Source organism: Ailuropoda melanoleuca, chromosome 2 (genome assembly GCF_002007445.2).
Source record: "Ailuropoda melanoleuca isolate Jingjing chromosome 2, ASM200744v2, whole genome shotgun sequence".
NCBI classification, from domain to species: Eukaryota; Metazoa; Chordata; class Mammalia; order Carnivora; family Ursidae; genus Ailuropoda; species Ailuropoda melanoleuca.
The window spans coordinates 68,267,938-68,290,114 of NC_048219.1; the positions used below are offsets into that span (position 1 = coordinate 68,267,938).

Below are 22,177 nucleotides of genomic sequence, written 5' to 3' on the forward strand. Positions count from 1 at the left end.
CCCCCCCCCCCCAGGATCCTGTAAGTGTACTTTACTGTATAAAAATTCCTTTGGAAACTTCCTTTATTGCTAAACCCCCCAAGAATATGGCCCACTGATATACATCTGAAGGGTCTCATGACTAAGGTTTTACTAGATGGTAATAAATGACATTTTCCCACCAATAGCTAGCCCCCTCAAAGTCCTGGAAACCTTGCTTCCAAAATTCCTTAGAGACTTATGCTATCGTTAAGCCTCTCCCAACTTGGAAGTATAAAATGGGCCACTCCTCATGATCCCAGTGCAGCTCCTTCTGCCTAAGGGTTCTGTCCCTGTGCATTAATAACATCACCTTTTAGCTCTAAAGATGTCTCAAGAATTCTTTCTTGGACATCGGCTTCTAGCCCTAACGTCTTACCTACATCAGTTCTATGGATCTGGACAGGTTACTTCACTTTCTGAGTACCCTCATCCATAAAACGGGCATAATAATACTGCATACTTCAAGGGGTTTTTATGAGGATTCAACAAATTAGTACAAATAATCAATTACTACATATACAGTAATAACAATCTACAAAGAATCAATTTTAATACATCAAAAAGAATTAGTAATATATTAAATAAATCAGTAAAAGTGGGCACTTGGTGCTTGACACATAGTAAATGCTCAATGAAAGTTCGCTATAATAATTACATGTGTATTTTATACATATAAGAAGTTGCTAAAACACTTGCCAGCTGACCAGAGGCAAGACAAGATATTAAGATTTCTCCAGGACTTAAAAGCATAATACCTTCTCCCAAAGCAATGCCTTTGAAAACCTGACTTTGGCAGAACAAAAAGATCAAGTATGTATAATTCTAGCACATTCACCACCATTGGCCAACCCTGGTTAGACAGCAAAACCAATCATCTATTAGTGCTAAAATAATCATGTAACAGGATTTGGGTTCAGAGAGTATTCTGGAATTTGTCTCAAGTCCTTGGCTTGATCACATATGTATATGCAGATATTTGCAATTCATTCTCGGATACAAATAACAACGTCAGATTTAGATGTGATGACAATGAATGAAAAGTATTTTGTCACTTCTGATTCACTCAAGTCTTAAGTCTTCATTTTAAGGCTGAATGCTTCATATTCTAAGAGAGGTGGGACATGTAGTCAAGCAATTTAATGAATAAGAAAGAATATGCATGGATAAACAGATTTTATATCAAGTCTGCAGTGCCTTAGAATGGGAAGCAGAAATAAAAGCTAATGGGATAAAGAAATCAGCGGAAATTGGAGGAGTGGAGTCGGTAGCACACTGAGAGGGGAAGAAGGGAGTTGTAACTGACAAACTGTACAGAAGTCAGAAGACAGTGGAAGAGAAAATGGATAGGATGGGATTTGATCTTTAACTCTATAAAACTTTTTTTGATGGGATTTTTAAAAGTCCAGCCTGTGAGGGATAGAATTAGCTCGGCTTGAAAACTTTAGAAATGTTAAAATGCATATACTTACAGCCTCCAAAATTATCCGGCCATTGTGAGTGGTATGTATAGTGCTATATTTTCCCTCCTAAATTGTTGCTTATTTAGTAATTTTGTTTCCAATTTCAAGTACAGGTATCATAGGGTATTACTGTGTATTCTCGCTGCTTTTAGAGAGAAGCAGACAGGATTACATTAAGAATATCAGAGATATTTCCATAATCAAATAGCTCCTTGAAGGTAAAAATAATTCTGGGTTTTTTAAGTCATCGGCAATGAACAGATTTGTTTTCAAATAGGTCCTGATCTCTTGTCAATGATTTGAAATCAGAAGAAAGGAGGTATTGACACAATTGGAAAGGAGAACCCCAAAAGACGTTTAAATTCTTTGAACTTTTTACTGTAGCCATGGAAAAGCCTACAGAGCACACTTTAGGAGTCCAGCTCCATAGCTACAAGGCAGAGCCTGGTAAGGGAGGGGAGGGCTGATGGCAGGAATGCTGAGGCCAAGAGTTGCCTGTCAAGGCTGCCCTTCTTTCTACTCCTGCAAATCAGTAATGTGCTCAACCATGACCATTTACTTCCACCCAGAGGTCCTAGACAGCTGCAGCAGGGGCCTGGCTCTCACCACCGAAATGGTGGCAAAGACTCAAGAATAAAGGTAAAAAACCATAATTTATAAGGACATTTTGGCTAGTTCTATGCAAAAATATTGAAACAGTAGTTGAGGTATTGTGATGACATAGTTACCAATAACCAAATAAACAAAAAAACTTTCTGGAAAAAAAAAATGCCCCTTTCCCAACCTCCTCCAGAGAATATTAGAGCTCGAGTAGGCAGCTAAGAGGCCTGGATGGTTTTCTTAATTGGTCTATTACAAGATTATGGGGACTGCTACGGGACAAATTTGTTTCCATTAAGCCCTATTTAACATAAAGACAAACATATTCTCAAATAGAAATGCTAATGGCTATATTTTTTAATGCAACTAACTACCCACACATAATCTCATGAGAGTCAACTGACTTAATTTTATCCACAGTACAAACAGCTGTTATTAAAAATAAATTAAATGGCCTACAGAAAGCTGTTAATGTGACTTCCATTATGGGCAGAGAAAAAGAATTTCTACATTGGGAGAATGAACAGAAAGACTAAGATTGGTTAATAATCCTTACTTACTGTCAGGTACATAGCTGCATAGACACTGAGAGCTGCTTCTTTGGATGGAAACGTCTTCCTTGCTCTCATGATGAGATCCGGGTTGCCTGTGCAGGCCTCTTCCCCACTGATGAACTGTGTATACTGCTGACATCCAAGTGCTGTGTAGTTGGGCTTACACAGGGCAAGAAAATGTGGAGCCAGATTCCCTGTGACTACTTGCCCAGCATTTACAAAGATATCCGTAGCAAATAGCCCAAATGTATAAATACCTGAGGAAGAAAACAAACCCTCGTAACTCTGTTTGTTATGTTTGTATTTCAGTTGATGATAAGCCAACATGGAAATATTTTAGAAACTATAAAATAATTCATACGTTCATACATATGGTTCCTTCCATTACACTTCTCCAGTTCTTTGCTTTCTGGAGTGGTGGGAGTGTTACATTATTTAACGTATGGGGCTGTCTACCACTGGCTACAGTCTTATGCATGGCAGGTTTATAAGACATAAGATAAAAGAAGATATATTCTAAGATTGTGTTGGGGTAACTTGATTTTTTAAAAAGGAGACATGTTTCTCTGGAGAGGGCTCAGTCTCCCACCTACTAATGTTAGCAATTTTGATTTTTCCCTATTTCGAAAATATTTTGCATCTTACAAGCATAAAGCAAAGCAGTTGTCTCCCTTTGATTACGCCTCTTAAACCCATTCAGACTGATATTAACTCTGCTGGAGGTGCCAATTAGCAGTAAAGTGCAATGCCATTAGTTTTCATTTAAATATCCTGGAAAATCTTAAGAAGAATGGTTTAGATTGATTTCTACACTGCTTTCACGAATACATTTTAAAAAGTCACATAACAGCTAGTAACTTAGTCCCACCTTATATTTTATGGTTGGATTTTAATTTATCGAATTTGGGGCAATTTCATAAATAATAATGCAATCAAAATTATAATTGTTCAATTATCTTCACAGCATTCAAATTTATGTGCTTTGGTTACCAGAGGTATAAAATTAAGTATACACAGATTTTTTTTTTTTGGTCTCCTTTCGTGAGGAATGTGACAATTTACTCAAATTAAAAAAAAAAATTCTAAATTCAGTATCATTGGTCATTAGAACAAAAATTTATTTTTCTCCTTAGGTAGAGCAGGCAAAATGTATTCCTTGGCACCATTTTCAATGAAACTGACAGATACAGCCTTTGAGGATGTGGTACCAATGTGAATAAATCTATTCTTCTTAATTTTGCAAAATAAAATTCCACCAGGTATTTTTATATACCAGGAGAGTACTTCCCAAACAGTTTGTTCATTAAAAGTCATCTAGTTCTATGATAATAATCAGACACTTCTCTTCTTAGTCATAAATTTCTTGATTGTTTCTTTGCTAAACCTTTATATGTAATTATTGGCTGTTATGCAGGAAGTCACCAGGGAAGTCGGGCAGGATCAAATAATTTCTTGGCATCAGAAACATGGCTATTCTTTTAATTTGTGAAATATTATATAAAATTATAAAAGGCTCATACACATGAACCTGTACATAGCAAAACTCGTGTGTATACAAATGGCAATGAAACAAAGACCTTAGTTCGTACTTTACCTAAAAATGTTAAAAGGAAATAATACAAAGCTCTTTCTTTACCTCTTCCCAGCATTTCATGAGTCATACAAGTAAATGTTATCAAAAGCAGAAACTTAGGAGAGGCAGAGAAATGAAAGAGAATGGAGGAGCTTAATAAAATGTTCATGCACGTAACCTCTCCTTCCAAACATTATGGCCCAGCACAGACACCTAAATGGCAAGTCTTCATCTCTACTCCCTTGAACTTTAGGCTACAATGTACTCATTTTCTTTAACCAAACCATTCTCTTTATCTGCTGTAATAAGTTTTCCTGTGTAAAATAGAGAGAAGTATTTGATAAGGATATGGGGATGTCTCTTGATACTTGTAAAGTTCCCAAATGTGTTTTTGAATTAAAATATTCGGTGCATCAGGCCCAAGGCCAATATTGCAGCTACAAAGATACTTATTAAAGTGAGATCCCATGAATGCATCCATGGTGCTGACCGCCAGGATAAAATCCCTACAAAGAATGATGCTCTATTATGCTGTATGTAATGTTTTGCTTATAAACTTCCCATTTTAACAAACTAGAAATATCCAAATCATAATGAACAAGGGAAAAGAAACAAATCAAACACTCCTAAATATTTTATAAGATCATATAATGAGAAACATACAGAGATTTAAAGCATGCTTTACTTTGTGCCATATATTTTTTAGAAATTGTGCAAACGCAAAATAATATCTACTTAAGTAGGCATAATAAAATTTGCTTTAACAGTATTTTGGAAAGTGTCAATTTTATCATGTTTAGTTTTGAGTATATTATTGCTTATTTTGTTATTAAATGACTCATGCAAAGGTAAATGAGTCAAGAACACGGTATTGATGCATGTAAAAAATAGCTTTTTAAAGTTTCATATAAAATTTTCATCACTTCAACAGTATAAATGAGGGCTTTGGAGATGTATAACTTGATGGCAATAAAAAGAACAGTCTTAGATAAGGAGACCATTTGTCTTTAGAGAGGTTCAAAGGCAAGATGACATTTGATTAGTCTTTGAATGGGTTTATATATAGATTAGCTGATCTATGCATAATATCTCCAAAGTCTTCATCTTGATCCCACCAATATGAGAAATACACTGAAGGGTACAGGACCTTAATCTCAATCTAAACATAGATAAAAATTTACCTTAAATTTTATTTAGCATATACAGACATACTTTTTTATCTGAAAAATACAAGAAATGATAATTTATATTAAAATTTATTGTGTCAGTTAAAAAATTTGTCTTGGCCAAGTTTCTACTGAATTGAAGCAATTTGCAATAATTCATCAATGCTTATATGTATTAGTGCTAAAGTTTCAGACTGAAGGTTAAAGTTCAGTAAATCCTTTTCTAAAATTAAAAAAAAAATTTTAATTTAATTTCAGTACAGTTAACGTACAATGTTATGTTAGCTTCAGGTGTACGATATAATAGTAATAGTGATAGTAAATCTTTTCCTCTAATAAAATCACTAACACGTTTTTGTTCACATTAAGAAAAAAGCTCAGAGGAAGTGCATGGAGCGCTGCGTCTGACCTTTCACAAACACAACATATTTTTTCTTTGCCAAGCTATTTCCCTTGTCTTTCATGATGTTCAACAATCTAACTAGATTATCATTTCTCCCCACGCACTGTTTCTGAAATTTCATAAACACAATAAATCATTTATTTTAATTATGTAATTTTTAGGTTCTTAAAGAATATTAAACATCCAAGTGTGGTGTTCTTTTTTTTTTTTCTTAAAATAATATGGAAATGACATCTGAGGAGGAGACCTATGAGAGAAAGTAGTATGCAATGTTATTTTTAAAACCAAAATTTCAAATAAAATATAATCCAATATTTGCATACAGTTAAAATGCTGATCATTTTAAGGGTTAGCTTACACATAAACATGATTTCAGCAACAGTAAAAATAATTCAATGAACACATACCCAGAAATCGTACAGTTCTCCGCACCAGTGGGTTTATATAGCAACAATCTCCAGTTAAAATAGTTTTCTCCTGGTTTTCAAAATCCCGTGTGGCCAGTTGTAGGCAAAACACAGCAGTTTCTCCAACTATTATCTTGCAAGGAAATAAAAGGTTAAAGAACATTAGAATTTAAGCAGTATAAATATAGAATAATTTTATTTTTAAAAAATGCAAGAAAGTAACTCCTTTGAGTGGTAATGGTCTCAGTATAAAACTGAATCATATTTGCTTAACTAAACCCTTTTTTTAGAACCTTATCCCTATGTATACAGCCCATATTTTCTCAATTCAAGGAAGTATTAAACTAATAAATTATGAATACAAATGGACCATACCATTTTTGTTTTCTGAAAGGTTTCAAAAAAAAATTTACAAAGGATCTTTGCTTTAAGGACGCGATTATTTATTTTTGGTATGTAACTGAATTCCATGTTTTATTTTTAAGTGATTATGTCTCGCTTAAATTTGACACTGCTACAGAAATCAGAACAATTTGCTATGAAAATATTCTTGAAAGGATCAGATAAAGACATCCTAAAGTCAAATTACATTAATACTTTTACAACAAGAAATAAAATCAATTCACATGTGTTTGGCCTTCAAATTATCCTTCGCCAAAATCCCATTATTCTATTCTGAGACAGTATGAAAATTATAGTCATTAATATATTCCTTATATTTAAGTATATATGTCATTTTAATCTTCATAAAAAAAATGAATCAGAAAATATTATATTTCTTTTATAATTGAAAAAACCAAGACTTGGAACTCAAATGAATTGCCCAAAGCCACAGAACTATTAAAGAGAAAAAGTAGATTCTGGTACAGATTCTTTGCTCTACTATGCTGATTTATTAGAGGACCTGCCTATCTTCCCTTGGTGTTTATACCATTTTCAGTGGTTTTTATACGTGGCCTTTAAAATCACCCAGCAAGGTATTAGAGCATGTGTTAATATTCCATTCCATGAATGAGGGAATGAAGGCTTAGGGAGGTTAAAAAATTTGCTCCCCATCAAGCCAGTCAGAAACCAAGTAGAGATTGCTGACTCAGCCCCAGATCTTTTGACTCTATTTAATAACCTGATCAACACCACTAGAAATATGATTAAGAGAAAAGAAACTGGAGCAAATGGTATGTTGCCTAATTTGTCATTATTAAGGTTAGTTTTCAGTACGTCTTACCTAGGTTAAGTAACATACTATACAGGGAGTCCCTGACATTGCCTGGAAAAATGCTTTTGGGGTCTTGATGAAAGGTAATACCTGTAATTACAGGATATTCAAAATTATAAGTGGGAGATAGAGAAAGAGTTCGTAGGAGATTAAACGTCTGATCTAGTTTTACTCCAATGAGTAACAGATTATAAAGTATTTCTTAATTTTTATTCTTTCTAACTTTTACTCTTTTCTTACTATATCTCTTCTTCCAAGTAAGTCAAGGTTCAAGTTTAAACCAGAAGATGTTGTGCGGAATTATATTACAGGAATCCAGTATTGCCTATCTGGTAAGACTGGATTGAATTATGAAAGGCTGGAGTTTAGAGCCTCCCAAATCCTCCTGAAATGTTTAACTTTGGTAAAGTAGAGCAGGTGTGTGATGAAACAGTTCATCTGGCCTAAAGACGCACAAGAGGTATTTTCTATGGGTTCATCAGCTGCCACCAGGGCCCTAGGAGAAGCTGACAAATAGACAAGCTGTGTGCCTGACATCTTCTCATCTTCCTTTCTGAATCACTCTTCTGCTGCTCTTTGAAAGAAGTTACTTTCTGAATTTTCAGTTGCAGCTTCTTCCAGGTCTGTGTTGCCCTACAATGTTCCAAATTCGAAGAATCTATCACCTTCTCCACATCACGAACTGCCTGGCTCCCTGCCTGATTCTGCCCTCCCAAGCCTTCTCTCCTCCAGAGCAGGTACCAGGGTGTCTCCACCCCCAGGCTGGCTCCACCCCCTAGTACACTGACCCCCCCCCAACTTGGTCTGTTAATCCCTGATACACAAAACTCCTCCGAATGTAACAGATACCCAATGATTCTTACTAAATACGTGCGTGAATACCATCCCCATTAGATCCGAGGGTCTCAGTTGGCTTCCGACATTCTGCCTGACTCCTAATAACAAACTTCTGCCTTGTTCTTGTGATGAAGGCTCTATCTTACGCCCTAGTTCCTTCTATAACCAGATCCTGTCTGCTCGTCCCTGACTGGATAACATGTTTGGTTACCTGATTCCTACCAGACTAAGACCTGCCTTGGCGGGCCCCTCATCCTAGGACTCTGCTTCCCAGTTTTCCTAATGCTAACCTCTTGCCTGGCTGCATGTCAGCACATTGCACGTTTCTGAATTCCCTATTTGTGTCTCCAGCCTATCTGCCAAAATGCTGTCTCAATCAATACTGTTTGGCTGCTACTAAAAGAAACTCTCTCAAACTGGATTAAGCAAAATTGGGCATTTATTCTAGGGTTTGGAGGGTTATCTCAGAACTCAGGGCATGGGGCTCAAAATCAGGTCTAGGAGTGGAAATTCCTCACAAGTCCAGGCAACTACTCCCTCCATCTCACTCCCTGTCTCTGCAGTCACACTGCCTCTCAGCTCTTCTCTGAATGCCTGACTCATTCTTGTCATTCTGCAAGCCAGTTCTCCTTCTTCTTAGCACACATGATTGTCCCAACAGTTTCCAAGAGCCCTGTTTTGAACATGTCAGTTCAGTTCAGGGGAAGTTCAACTACTTAGAATTACAGCACCCCAACTCCAAATTCCCAGGGGGTTCAGTCGGGGACAGGTTCTTTTCTGGTCCAATTCACGAAAGTTAAGAAGGTGTGGCATGGTGCATGAAAACTCCCTCTCTGGGCAGAAAGCCTAGTTCTCAACAAAAGGGAGCTGCAATGATGTCTACTTCTATTCTTATCCATCCCATCTTGCTAGACCTCCTCCCAGCCCCATGCTAGCTCTTTCTCTAGACTAGCCCTTTCCACCATGTTCTCTGGATACCGTGTTCCCTGTGCCTACTCAGACTTCATTCATCAAATGTTGACCTAGACCCTAGTATCCGCTTTCCTCTTGTGGGTGCGCCTGCTTCACGTGCTCTACTTTTCCCCCCTCGCTGTGATATCTGTGGAACTCCTCCTCCAAATCAGACTCTCCCTTAACCTCTCCACCCATCCCAACTTCCAAAGTCAGAACTCCCATTGTCTACTACTATCAGCAGATTCATGTAATGGAAACAGAACAATTTTTATTATGATGAATACTTAGATACCTCCTGAGTTAAGGACTCCATGTTAGGCACTGCTGTTGAAAGAAAGCTTTATAACCTAGTTGGGTGGACACAAAGGAAATAATGAATAATGGTATGAGTCTGAGTTTTAACTGGTTTGGACGAAAACTGCCAGGAGCACATTTAGGAAGAGATATTGGTGAGTCACTGGAAGTATCTGTGGTCGCAGTGAGATGGTGCCACTCAGATTCTCCTGCTGCAGGGAGGCTTTCCAGCTCATGTTGCCCAGCTGCTCTTCCACTGGGACCGCACTTCCTGGGGTGCCTTCTAGCAAATGACTAAGTATGGTGGGGGCACTCAGGGGAGCCTGTTCCACTAAGATGTGGGATACCTCCAATTGGAAATTTTGATTTGAAAAATGCCGATTTGCCTGGCCAAGTCTTTCTTGAAACTGTGCTGTATTCTGAGGTGCTTGCTACCCAGTGCCCTTACTTTCCCCCCTCTTTCACAGAGGTCCCACCTCCAGCATAGTCTGAGGGCTCTCCCAGTCTTCTCTCGCCCACCTCGCCCCAAACCAATATCTTCTAGAGGTGTTTCTCTTGATAAATCTCTTGTATATCTAATCACGTTTGGTACCTGCTGCTAGGAGAATTCAAAATAACATAGCATCAAAGAAAGACAGGGTGTGATCCTGATTAGTCTTAGAGAAAGGGTAGACAGATGCTATCAGCTGGATGAAGAGGATTTAGACACGGGCCTTCCCAGGAACGTAGTGGTGAAAGAGGAGTGGAGATAGACCTTCCTCCTGGTAGCTCTCAACGTGACCTGAACAGAAACTAAAGCAGATTGAGTTCGCCTTGGAGGCAAAAGCTCTTGTCACCGAATTATAAACCTAAATTCTATGTTCCCTGGTAATTTATTTTGGTTCTTTTTCTCTTGTCCTGTCAGAAGTCTCTGTGGAGGACTTTATTTTCCCAAAGGCATTACCAACCCCGGCCACTCTAAGGAATCCTAGCTGTTTCTCTCTTACCTGCCCTCCAGAGGCAGGCCCCCAACCACCTATTAAATAACAACATCTCAACATGCTCAGATCTGCATATTGAAGTCCTCAGCGCCTTCCCAACCAAAATGAAATTCATGTCTCCCACCCTAAGCCTCCTGCCCCTCCATGTCACCATCTCAGTTAACCTGCCATCCTCCACGTGGACACTCGGGCTAGAACGCTCACACCATTACACACGATGCTGACACCTCTGTCCTCCTCATCTGCCTCTCTCCAGCAATCGCTAACTCTTGTTGCTTTTATATCTCAATTATATTTCAAATATAACCATTTTTCTCTGGCCTTCAAGCCATCTACTGCCAGACTGACATATTGAAAACAAATGTGTGCAATCCAAATTTTCTATTTATAATTTTCAATGTGTCTTCACAGCCAATGGGATAACAGGAATTGTCACAAAAGATTGTTTACAGCTGAGCCTAAACCCACCTTTTTCAGCTTCTGCAACTCTTACAACAGCCTCCACACACGCCATGTTCTAGCCACAGCTAAACATTTAAATTCTTCCAACATACCAGGCATTTCCATATATCCATGCTTTTATACTTGGTCCATCACTTAGTATAGCTTGGTAGGCAAGGCACAGTTCTGTGCCTGAGATATAATTTAAATATTGCCTATTCCTTATGTCTATTCCTGGTGCAGCCCATCCCTTCTTCTCTGTGTTCCAGTAGCACTTTGTGCATTTATCATGGTTCTTCTCACATGATTTTATAACTCTCAGCAACATCGGTCTTTTCCACTCAGTTGAGAGCTTCTCTGACGCAGGGACTGTATAATGTTTATCTTTATACTTCTATATTAAAGCACAGTGACTCTCAGGCAATATATGTGAATGGCTGTATACACGATGGAAATCCAGTTCAATCTGATTATTTTGTAGATAAGGACACTTATCCAGAGAGAAACAGAGAAGTTAACGTGCCTGAGTCACACACAGTTACTGGCACAGCCAGAATCTGAAGCCTAGTTCAAAACTATTTTGACCATACCTTCTGCCTAGAAACTTCTAAGCTTTTCCTCTAACTTTTCCAGGTTAAGACAGCTCACCCCCCTGCAGCCCCCGGCTCCCTACTCACGCTTCTCCAGATCCAGGTTGCACCCTGGAGCTCCACCACATTCCTAGCATTTCTACAGTTTTAAGGGAACAGTGTTGGGACACAAAGCACGTCATCATCAGGACCTCTACAATCCTGGGGTCTCCAGGCATAAGAGAACTGAGTTTTGAAAACTACTTTCCCGATCCTTTTGACACACATGCCAAACTTCCAACAAACACCAAAGGAGCTATGTGCTGCCCTTTCTAACTCTGCGGTTATTTCTCTGAAATTCCATTTTCAGTGAAATTTCTTCACGTTTCCTTCGCATACTCTTGGTTCTTATGTGGAATTGAAGACCTGGTGGTTTGGTTATTTTCTCACCATCATCAAGAAGGAGTTCTTAATCTGGAGTTACTGGATGCTGCTTTCATTAGATTCCCAAAGCAGCCCTTGGGTAAAGAGCATAACTGGTTTGCTTTCTTTCTTAGGAGTGGGAGAGGGGGAAACACGACACGCACAGAGCATGGAATCCAGAGATTAAAAGCCTGTCACTTCGTAGTTCTTCTTGATAACATTGTATTCTGTGAACTAATAAATGAAAGTTTTTTCCAGAGAGAGTTGAGGTGAGGAGCAGTGTTAACTGAGATGGGCTGAGAAGGAGCATGACCCCTCCTTCTGCCTGCCTCAGCTTCCAACTGTCTACGGAGAGCAGAGTGAAAAGGGAGCAGAACATGAGGAAGAAGAACACCTGTAGCCCCAGTGGGGTGAGTCCACCACTGGCTTTCCATGGATCAGCTGTTCATAGTTTCTCCACCTTAGCAAAAGCTTTTCATTCCCTGGGACATAAAGGAAAAAGAAAAAGGAAAGGGAGAGAGACTGTATTGGAAGAGAAAGTGTAGGTTGGCACAGTAAGTACATAGGAGTCAACCCTCACTTCATTTCTTGCATCTGCCTTCCAGTTCCCTTCATCTGGGTTCACTAACTCATCCCACCCCCACTCCTCCTCTGCCAATAAAGGAGAAAGCCCTTGCCTGATCCTCAGTTCTATAGGAAACCCTTACGCAACCCCTGTGGATGGTTGGTTGCGTCTATTCATGGTCCATGTAAATCTGATATGGAATGTGACAATGCGCCTGAAGGGTTCAAAAGCTGGTATTAAAGGGCCCTCATCATTTTACCTACCCAGCCAGAGTTGTGTCTGAGCAACTGTGCTGATCCTTGAGTCACAGTCCCCTCCTCACTGAAACCTGACAGTCTATGTGCTGAGGCAAGAGCTGTGCTCCTGAACTTCAACTCACCAGGTAAATGGAAGCCTTACATTCCACAGGTCTCCCCAAGCTGGAGTACCATGTTTACTGTTATACCCCATCCTCTGATGGAGTGACTCCATTATGCTTTATTGAACTCAGTATTGACCTTATGAAGTCCCTTGAGCCCTACCGTGCTTATTAAGCTGGACCTACATGCACCCCCTTTCTAAATGACCTATCCATGTCTCTATCCCATCTTTGAGGCTAGAACTGGTAGGGGCCCTATATCTTATCCATTACCCTGCTTGGCAGTGAGTAAAAAGCCCCATCTTGCCAATGAATAGCAATCTATAAAAATGCAGGTGCAAATCATAAATCCCCAAATATAAATGTTTAAATATTTGTTATAAGCACATTATGGTGCTCTCAATTCCCAGAGGCTGACCCTCTAGTATCTACACTCCTTAATGACAAAATACTGAAGTAAGTCTTCTCAGACGATGAAATTCCCAGAGGCTGACCCTCTAGTATCTACACTCCTTAATGACAAAATACTGAAGTAAGTCTTCTCAGACGATGAAATCACTGTAGACTTTCATCAAAAGCCAAACTCCAAACAGCTTTATGTTTTCATTTATAAAAACCCTATTAGAAATTCCTCTCTTTCAACTGGTGATGATTCAAAGATATCCATGCATCATTGGTTTGAAATTGGTACAAGAAAACCATTTCAGATATAATGCAGCAGTAGAGGTCACACAATCTGTGTGATGGTACTTGGCATGCCTCATACACTTCACATATATGTGAAATAATATCTGAAAAGCAACTTTATCCAGAAAGGTATAGTCATGAGACACACTTAAATTTTTAAAATGTAGGAAGGCACCGGATTTATATTTAGGTTCCTATCAAACACATTGTGCATTCTTGGTTATTATAAAGGCACTTATAAAGAGAGAGCTCATTTCCTATCGTCAATTTCAAGCTAGCTAAAGAAGGTTCTAAGCTATACCAAGAGGTAAAAAGCTACTCTGGGTATTATCTCATTAACTTTGTGTCATGATATGAGAAATTAAGGTTTCCTCCAAGTCTAAATGTATTCCAGAACTTTTACTAAGTAAGGTGTTGCTAACTTCTTAAAACATAGTTTCGGAGTGGAATTGAGGTTAGGAGAGAGAATTAAATGAATTCAGGAGAATTGCTGAAGAAGTAATATAGTTAGTGATAAACAGTAATACAGTTAGTGATACACAATCCTTCCCAGCAGGTAAGAAACTACGATTATGTTTTGCTCTAAGTGTATATATTTCATAATTTGACCACAGAAACTTGTGTCCTTAGTTTCATATTATAAAGTTGCCTTGGGAAGTGGCTACCTAGTCCAGACCAGCACTCCCTGCACACCTGGTGCTAGGTGGTGACTTACACCAAAAGAAGGTCAGGTTCAATGATGTGTGTCAGTTTCAGACCAGGAGGAAAAATCATGTGTATCTTCTGCATGTTTTCTCCCCATCTGCTGCGTGGAAGCAGGGAGTTCTCTGGGCCCAGGAGTTGTTGGTGCCATAACACAGAAGGAGTCAAAGTCCCTCAGTCAGTAGTCCTGCACTAGACTGTCACATGAGTGGAAGATAAACTCTAATGTGTGAAACCAGTGAGATGTGGGGGTTTACTTGTTAACAACAGTGAGAACTTGCTAATTTCCTTTTTTTTTTCAATAAAGAAGGAATGAGTCTCAGGCTCAGTTTTCAGCAGAAAATAATATCTGCCTAGAATTGAAAAACACTGGTTTTCAGTATATTCATTTTATGGTTACCTTCTATTTCCGAGTGATGTTGGTATTTCATTTATGGTAATGATATGTTTTCTTTCACAATTTGTTAGTAAAGTGGATTGATTTAAAGAAAAAAATCAGTGATAGTTGAGATGGTATGTAGGCTAAGAGAGAGATGGTGAAGGTGATACCCTGAGAGGCAAATTTGGGAAATATTTAACATATAACAAAAGCTAACTTAGAGCTTCTGCACAGAAAAAAAAAATGCTAACAAAATGAAAAGACAACCTATCAAATGGGAGAAAGCCTCTGCAAATCATATGTCTGATAAGGGGTTAATACTGAAATATATAAAGAACTTGTATAACTCAACAGCAAACAAAACAAATAATAATTGAAAATGGACAAAGGAACTGAATCGACAGTTCTCTAAAGAAGACACACAAATGGCCAACAGGCACATGAAATGGTGTCCAACATCACTCATCATGAGGGAAGTGCAAATCAAAACCACAATGAGATACCACCTTAACACCTGTTAGAATGGCTGTCATCAAAAAGACAAGGGATAATATGTGCTGCTGAGGGTGTGGAGAAAAGGGAACCCTTGGGCATTGCTGGTGGGAACATAAACTGGCACAGCCACTATGGAAAACAGTATGGAGGGTCCTTAAAAAATTACAACTAGAACTACCATGTGATCCAGCAATCCTGCTTCTGGGTGTGTATCCAAAGGAATTGAAATCAGGATCTCAAAGAGATATCTGTACTCCAATGTTCATTGCAGCATTGTTCACAATAGCTAAGATGTGGAAATAACCTAAGTGTCTGTCTATGGATAAATGCATAAAGATGTGGTATATACAATGAAATACTATTCAATCATGAGAAAGAAGAAAATCCTGCTGTTTGCTACAACCTGGGTGAAACGTGAGGCATTTTATTAAATAAATAAATCAGGCCAAGAAAGACATATATTGCATGGTATCACTTATATGTGGAATCTAAAAAAAAAAAAAAAAAAGGAACAAAAAGAAAAAGTTGAACTCATAGAAACAGAAAGCAGAATGGTGGTTACCAGCGCGTGGGGGGTGGGGGGGTGAGGAGGAAATAGGAAGATATTGGTCAGGGCATCTGGGTGGCTCAGTCAGTTAAACGGCTGCCTTCGGCTCAGGTCATGATCTCCAGAACCTGGGATCGAGCCCTGAGTCAGGAACCCTGCTCAGTGGGGAGTATGCTTTTCCCTCTTCCTCTGCTCCTCCCCTCCGCCCCCACCCAGCTCCCATGCTCTCTCTTAAATAAATAGATAAAATCTTAAAAAAAAAAAAAAGAAAGAAAGAAAGAAAGAAAGAAAGAAAGAAAGAAAGAAAGAAAGAAAGAAAAAGATAGATATTGGTCAAAGGGCACAAACTTCCAGTTATGAGATTAACAAGTTCTGAGGATCTAATGTACAGCATGGCGATCATGGCTAATAATACTCTACTGTATACACACTGTCACAAGAGTAGATCTTTAATGTTCTCACCACACATACACACAGAGGGTAATTATGTGAGAGGACAGGTATGTTAGCTAATGCAATGGTGTTAATCATTTTGCAATACATAAATCTGTCAAATCAACACACTGTATACCTCAGACTTACGTAATATAAAGCTGGGGAGAAAAAAGATGGAAAAGAAAACCAACTTACATGGTATTTACTAGGTATTAGAGATTGTTCTAAGTGCTTTGCAAATACTTACCAATTTAATCTCTAAAACAGCAGTATGAGCTAAGTATTGTTATTAAAATCCAACTACAGATGAAGACAATAGGCACAGATGAAGTAAACTACTAGGGCTGGGTGTGGAGTGAGGAGGCAGCCTCTGAACCCACGCTCTTAATCTGCACATGGCGGCAGTGGAGGTTAGGACCGCAGGCAGGTGGCACCCAGAAGGCCCCCCATATCCTAGCGGGTAGGACAGTTTCAGTGAAGCAGTGGGTCCAAAGGCAGCTCACGTAGGAGGAAATGAGGCCAGGGACTGGATTTGTTCCTTCGAGTGAAGGTTTGCAGTCTTTAGGAGACGCCTGTTAAAATGCACACAGCAAGGGATAAGAAACACCGGAAGCTGTTACCCCCACCACTGGGCTGGACAAGCTTAGTAAATCATTTTTTAGTTGTGAAGCCAGAGGATAGTCATATGCCAATTTTCAGAGTGCTCTATGGACGGTGGTTTTCAGATGTGGTCCCCAGACCCGCCTCACTGGCATCACCCTCCAGAAGCACAAACTTGCAAGCCTAGCCCCAGACCTACTGTCTCGGAAGCTCTGGGTGTGAGGTCCAACTGTTTGTGCTTTGATAAGCCCACCCAAGCTCTCTACAGGATGTTTCGAGGGTCTAAAAGTTCTGATCACCACATTTTAAATTTTTCAGAGACATTTTTAAAGGAATTTCTAGATATTTATTTGAACAAATAATGATTAAATATTTGTACAGTGCAAGAGGTATTCTAGGCATTGTAGTGCCTAGAATGGATTCTGGTAGGATTCTAGAAGGTAAGGTTCAATGAAACCTAAAATAGAAAGAAACCTGAAGCTCTCACTTTTCACGTGTTTTAAGCGAGACCTGGAGAGATGAAGCGTCCTGACAAGCCACTCAGTGCTCAGCACCCCAGCACACGCTCCCGTCCTTCGGCTCAGCGTCTCTTGCACTTCTCACTCTGGCTGAAAGGCAGGAGGCGTCAGAGAAACTTACAGCAGAGCTGCCAACACAGACACACTCACTAACTGGACCAGTGAATGAATAAAGAAGAGAGGAGATAAGGAATAAGTGTTGACTGAGGACTGAACATGCAAGTGACCAAACATGGTTAGTGTCCTTTCTGGAACATTCTTACAGAAAGGATCCAGTCTTCTTCAACCCCATCTAAGCAGTGGGGTCAATTTTAAACCCCTCCAGAGCCTGAGGATCTGGCTGGAGCACAGCATGGAGAAGTACTACCTAGAATGCTTTTGCTCTAAGCACTGGAAAGGCCTATTTGTCTCTCCAAAGTAGTATAGAACGAACTTCTGCCTCAGTGTCTGCATCTTTAAAATGAAGATAATAGAACTAATGCCACCATAGGCTATTGTAAGACTTAAGTGAGTTAACTGTTACAAAATTCTTAGAACAGGAGCTAGCAGAGGCTAAGCACTGTGCAAATTTTAGCTATGATGAGAAGATCTTGAAGGTTCTATCCAACTCAGATTTGTGATGGGTTAGTGCTCATGGTAAGGAAATCTGGGATGCTTGGAAAAGGATAATAGAGTAGTTTGACAAGTCGGGCTAATGTGAAAGTCCTGACACTAATTTTGTAGTGCGTGTGTGTGTGTGTGGCTGGGAGAAAGGGGGTGTGGGCAAGCAGCATGATCATAGAGAAAAAGGAAGCATGGTCTCCCTAACGACAAGGCACAGATTTACACTATGCATATTCCTTTTTTTTAATGATGAAAAGTTTGTGAAAACCATTAAAAAACTCCTTTATTAGTTAATTACATTTTACAAGATCTTTATATTTGCTCAACCATTCACATAAATGTAGTGAACATAAGCTATAAGACAAATGAATTATGAGAGCACTATAATTCAAAGTCATTTTGCATACTTGTAGTTTTAAAAAAATTAATATATAAGGTCAAATTCTTCATGTTCACAAATCTACTGTAGGCCAGTACCGTTCTAATGTACCTGTCGTTCCTCAAAAGAACTAATTCATAATTAATAAAAACTGGTATACAGTTTATTAGCTTACTTTCCAGCTCTTCTAAAATACATGTTCAAATTAATTTCCCCTGTTCTTTATCAACAAGTTAAAAAAGCATGATAAAACTTATAATATTCTTTGGGAATTTGAGATAATGGGGCTTTTAGACATACGCCTTTGAAGCACAAGTAGTAATTAAATGTCCCTAAGTCAGTGCTTCCAAAACCATGTTCAGCAGGATGTTAAGTGGGTTTGGGGGAGGGGAGATATTCCTGGTCCCCCCTCCCCCCCTAAAAAAAAAAACAGCTAAAAGCTACAAACTGTCATCCTTTCCAAGGATTCACAGTGCATATTAGCACATTAAGATCCATAACTTCTAGCTGCCCCTCGATGGCATTATTTCACTGTCTTCATTTCACAGATGAGGACACTAAGGCACAGAGATATTATATGACTTACCTAAGGTCATTTAGCTAATAAGTTACAAGGTCAAGATTCAACCCCATGCAGTATCATTTCTGGAGTTCAACATGACATTATAATGTTTTTTTAAATTTTGCTTTATTTTAAGAAACATCTGGCAATCAAAGCTTTCTTGTCTGAACTTCTGCATTTAAGAGGGTAATTTTCTCCCAATTAGCTTTCCTATATGACCAAAATCATGACAATCTGTTAAAGAAAACTGATAATTTTACTGCCCAGTGTTTCCCAAACTTATTTGATTTTAGAAATCTATGTTCCAGGCACAATCATAATATTTGGAAAAGCTGGTATCCCAGAAACACTAGGGAGAGTCAATAAAAGCAAGTCTTCCTTTTTAGAAGGGAGAAATTCACTAGGAAGGGTTAGCTAGTATAGTTATTTATGATAACTGAATGAAAGAATTTGGGCTCTTCAGAAAGAAAAAGGAAAGGTGAGGAAGGCTAACTTTATAAAGTGATGACAAACTCATTCACCACTTCCCTGATTATTAGGAAGAGGAGAAAAGAAAACTTCAAACAAAAACAAGTATTAATTCACACAACGAGAGAGGAAGGTATTATTCTAAACAGTGACACAGGTGGGAAATAAAAAGGCACTTAAGTAGCACTTTGAGATATTTGTGCAGCAGAAAGTGGCCAGGGAACGAAAGTGGGATTTACCTGACCTTTCCAATCCAAGAATCACTTTCCTTTTCTACAGTACAGAAGAGTCATACTTTTCCCCACTGGACCTCCTTGGGGTGTCTGCTGGCTGCTGAGTCTGGGGAGAACTATGGAAGGACTTGAGCCAGTGCAGTAGCTCTTCATAATTGCCTTGTAGCAGATAGTAATTCTACTTCTTTTTTTCTATTTCATTTTTAATGTTTATTTTCTTGCTAGTTCAGAAAATCTAGACTGTTGTATGGTTCAGATTTCTTCTGTATCAAAATAGAAGTTCCTGTTCTACAACAGGACTGAATTATTAGTGGTCACCTTCAAGTGCCTCACCCGCATTAAGGGAATATGCACTCGACAGACTACGCTGTGATAGTCCAGGTTAACACTCCTTTTCATCGAGAGAGGCTTTTGAGGTGACAGCTCTGCCTGGGAAAGCAGAAATAGTATTCCTTGCAATTTCCAATTCATCATACAGATCTTTCCCGGGAGGCCATCTTCTTCCGGTTTTCTTGGCTTTCATTTCTCTCATCTTTAAACAGACTGCCAGAACAAATGTCTTTTAAGGCCATTCATTTTTACTGGAAAAAAGTGACTAGACATTGAAGGACTTTATTTTTAAAACACTTTCACAGAAAGAGTAAATGTTGATTACATAGGAAATCCTTATACTTTACTAAGCCATTAAAAATGTTTGATGAGAACGCACAAAGAAAAGCATGATTGAGACCCAAAAATAAATGAATGAGATGAATCTTGGAACATAAACTCATTTTGCAGTCTGGTCTCATTTGTTTTTGGTATGAGTGCAACTTTCCAGCTTACTGCTCATGGTGTATTAGGAAAAGGCATAATTATAATGTAAATGTGAAACCCTGATAGCTCTGGTTGAGCTGAATTTATTAAGCAAGCCAATTTAAAGGTTTCCAATATATAACGGGAAATATCTTTTAGAAAACTGATTACTTAGGATCTCAAATGCCTTTAATTTAAGCTTACAATACATACGTTATTTATTATATAAACTCATAAATATATTCCCTTTGTTGTTATTTTTAAAAGTGACATATAGCCTTTACCATGGACCAGGTACTGTTCTAAACACTTGACGTATACTAATTTGATTTGGTCCTCACAACTGCCCTGTGAGGGAGGTATTATTATTCCTTCTTACAGATAAAGAAACTGAGACACAAAGAGCTTGAGTAATTTCCCCAAGTTCCCACAACTAGTAAATGGCAGACCTGATATTCAAACACAGGCAGTGTGACTCCAATTTAATATTATACTCATCATCAAAGATTTGTTCAGGAATGGAGTCAAAACGCTTTATGAAACACACATTAACTCACTTTATCACTCAGTATCAATCTTGACATTATAATATTTTATTAGTTTGCTTTATTTTAGGAAGAAAAGTCTGGCAGTTAAAGCCTTTTTATCTGAATTTCTGTACTTAGGAATATAATTTCCCCCAACATGCTTTTCTACATAAAGCACAAATATGGGAATCTGTTCTTAAAAAAAAAAAAGACAGCTAGATAAATAAGGCTTATAGATAAGACACTCCAACAAACAGTAACATTTATTCAAACAAAGAGGAGAGGACAGAGTTTATGTGGGTTGGCAGAGTGCAGTCAGGCTGGGAATATTAATTTTCTAAATGTGTCCCCAACCTGCAGCAACTTATTTTTAGAATCAGCCTGTTACCTCAAAATGTTATTTGGAAGACCTGGTGATGGGGTAGTTTGGTGGGACATTCAGATGATATTGACCGGAAGTTCATTTTAAGAAAGATAAAATTGTGAAGAAAAGTTATAGATTTATGTTATTTCTCAAAAGCATAATGATTAAATATTCATTTGCAGAAGTTGAATAGAATAGTAGAAAGCTATAGAACTGATGTGAAAGCCTTTCTATTGGTTTAAATTATTAAGGGGGGAAAGAAGTATGACTTTCAGGTCCACTATCTCTTCCATATATAACTTACTCAGTTTCCACGCAATTTTCCCACCACCTCTCCTTGCAAGATTCAGATTAGCTCTCACGGGTATTTGAACATGCATGCAAACAGTTGCCCTCAGGTAAGACTGACTCCTTGACTTCTACACTTGGAAGGAGTTCAATCTTCTCCAGCCCCTTCATCCTTTGGAAACCTTGCTCAAATGTCCAAACCATGCTTCTCTATTGAGTCCTACTGTGGGGCTGTCAGAATATGGAGAGTCAACACATCTCAGCAGGTAGCAAGAGTGTTGCTGAAAACATAAAATGCCAACTCCACGCCCTCTGGGACCAAGGTCCAGAACTCTGAGCAGCAATATCCAAAGAAGGGTTTAGAAACAGTATTTCTCTGTTCTGCTCTATTTCATTCAGAAACAAAATGAGTCTTTCTGATCCTTTTATTGCATGGAATAGCTTCATGTTAATAGAGCTGGCTACTTCTCATTTGGACCCAGGGGCTGCTGGGCTCCCTGGGGTCCCCCCCATGGGGACCATCTGTGTGGTGGGCTGGTGACAACCCTTCCAAAGGTAGAGCAAACCCCCATCTGCACGGTACACTACTAACCGCCGTGCAAAGTACACAAGCACTGCTCCAGATGCTGCAGCTTCTGACTCTGACTTTCCCACAGAGGATCTTGGGAGGTGTCGGGCCTGAATAGACCCTGAGTGGGAAGAATGAGAGTCCCGTCGCGGGCATGAGAGAAGAGGATCCTCAGTGAGTAGTCTTTCTTTCCAAGCCCCCCTTGG

At 38.8% G+C, this 22,177-nt stretch overlaps 1 protein-coding gene across 1 annotated transcript in view; it reads right to left on the reverse strand.

Annotated features, from left to right (window-relative positions):
• PLPPR5 (phospholipid phosphatase related 5) overlaps positions 1 to 22,177 on the reverse strand; it is a 122,970-nt gene that overhangs the window by 76,564 nt on the left and 24,229 nt on the right. The window contains 2 exon segments of the mRNA XM_034653968.1: positions 2,642 to 2,892; positions 6,185 to 6,317. Coding sequence (XP_034509859.1) covers positions 2,642 to 2,892; positions 6,185 to 6,317 — 384 coding nt within the window.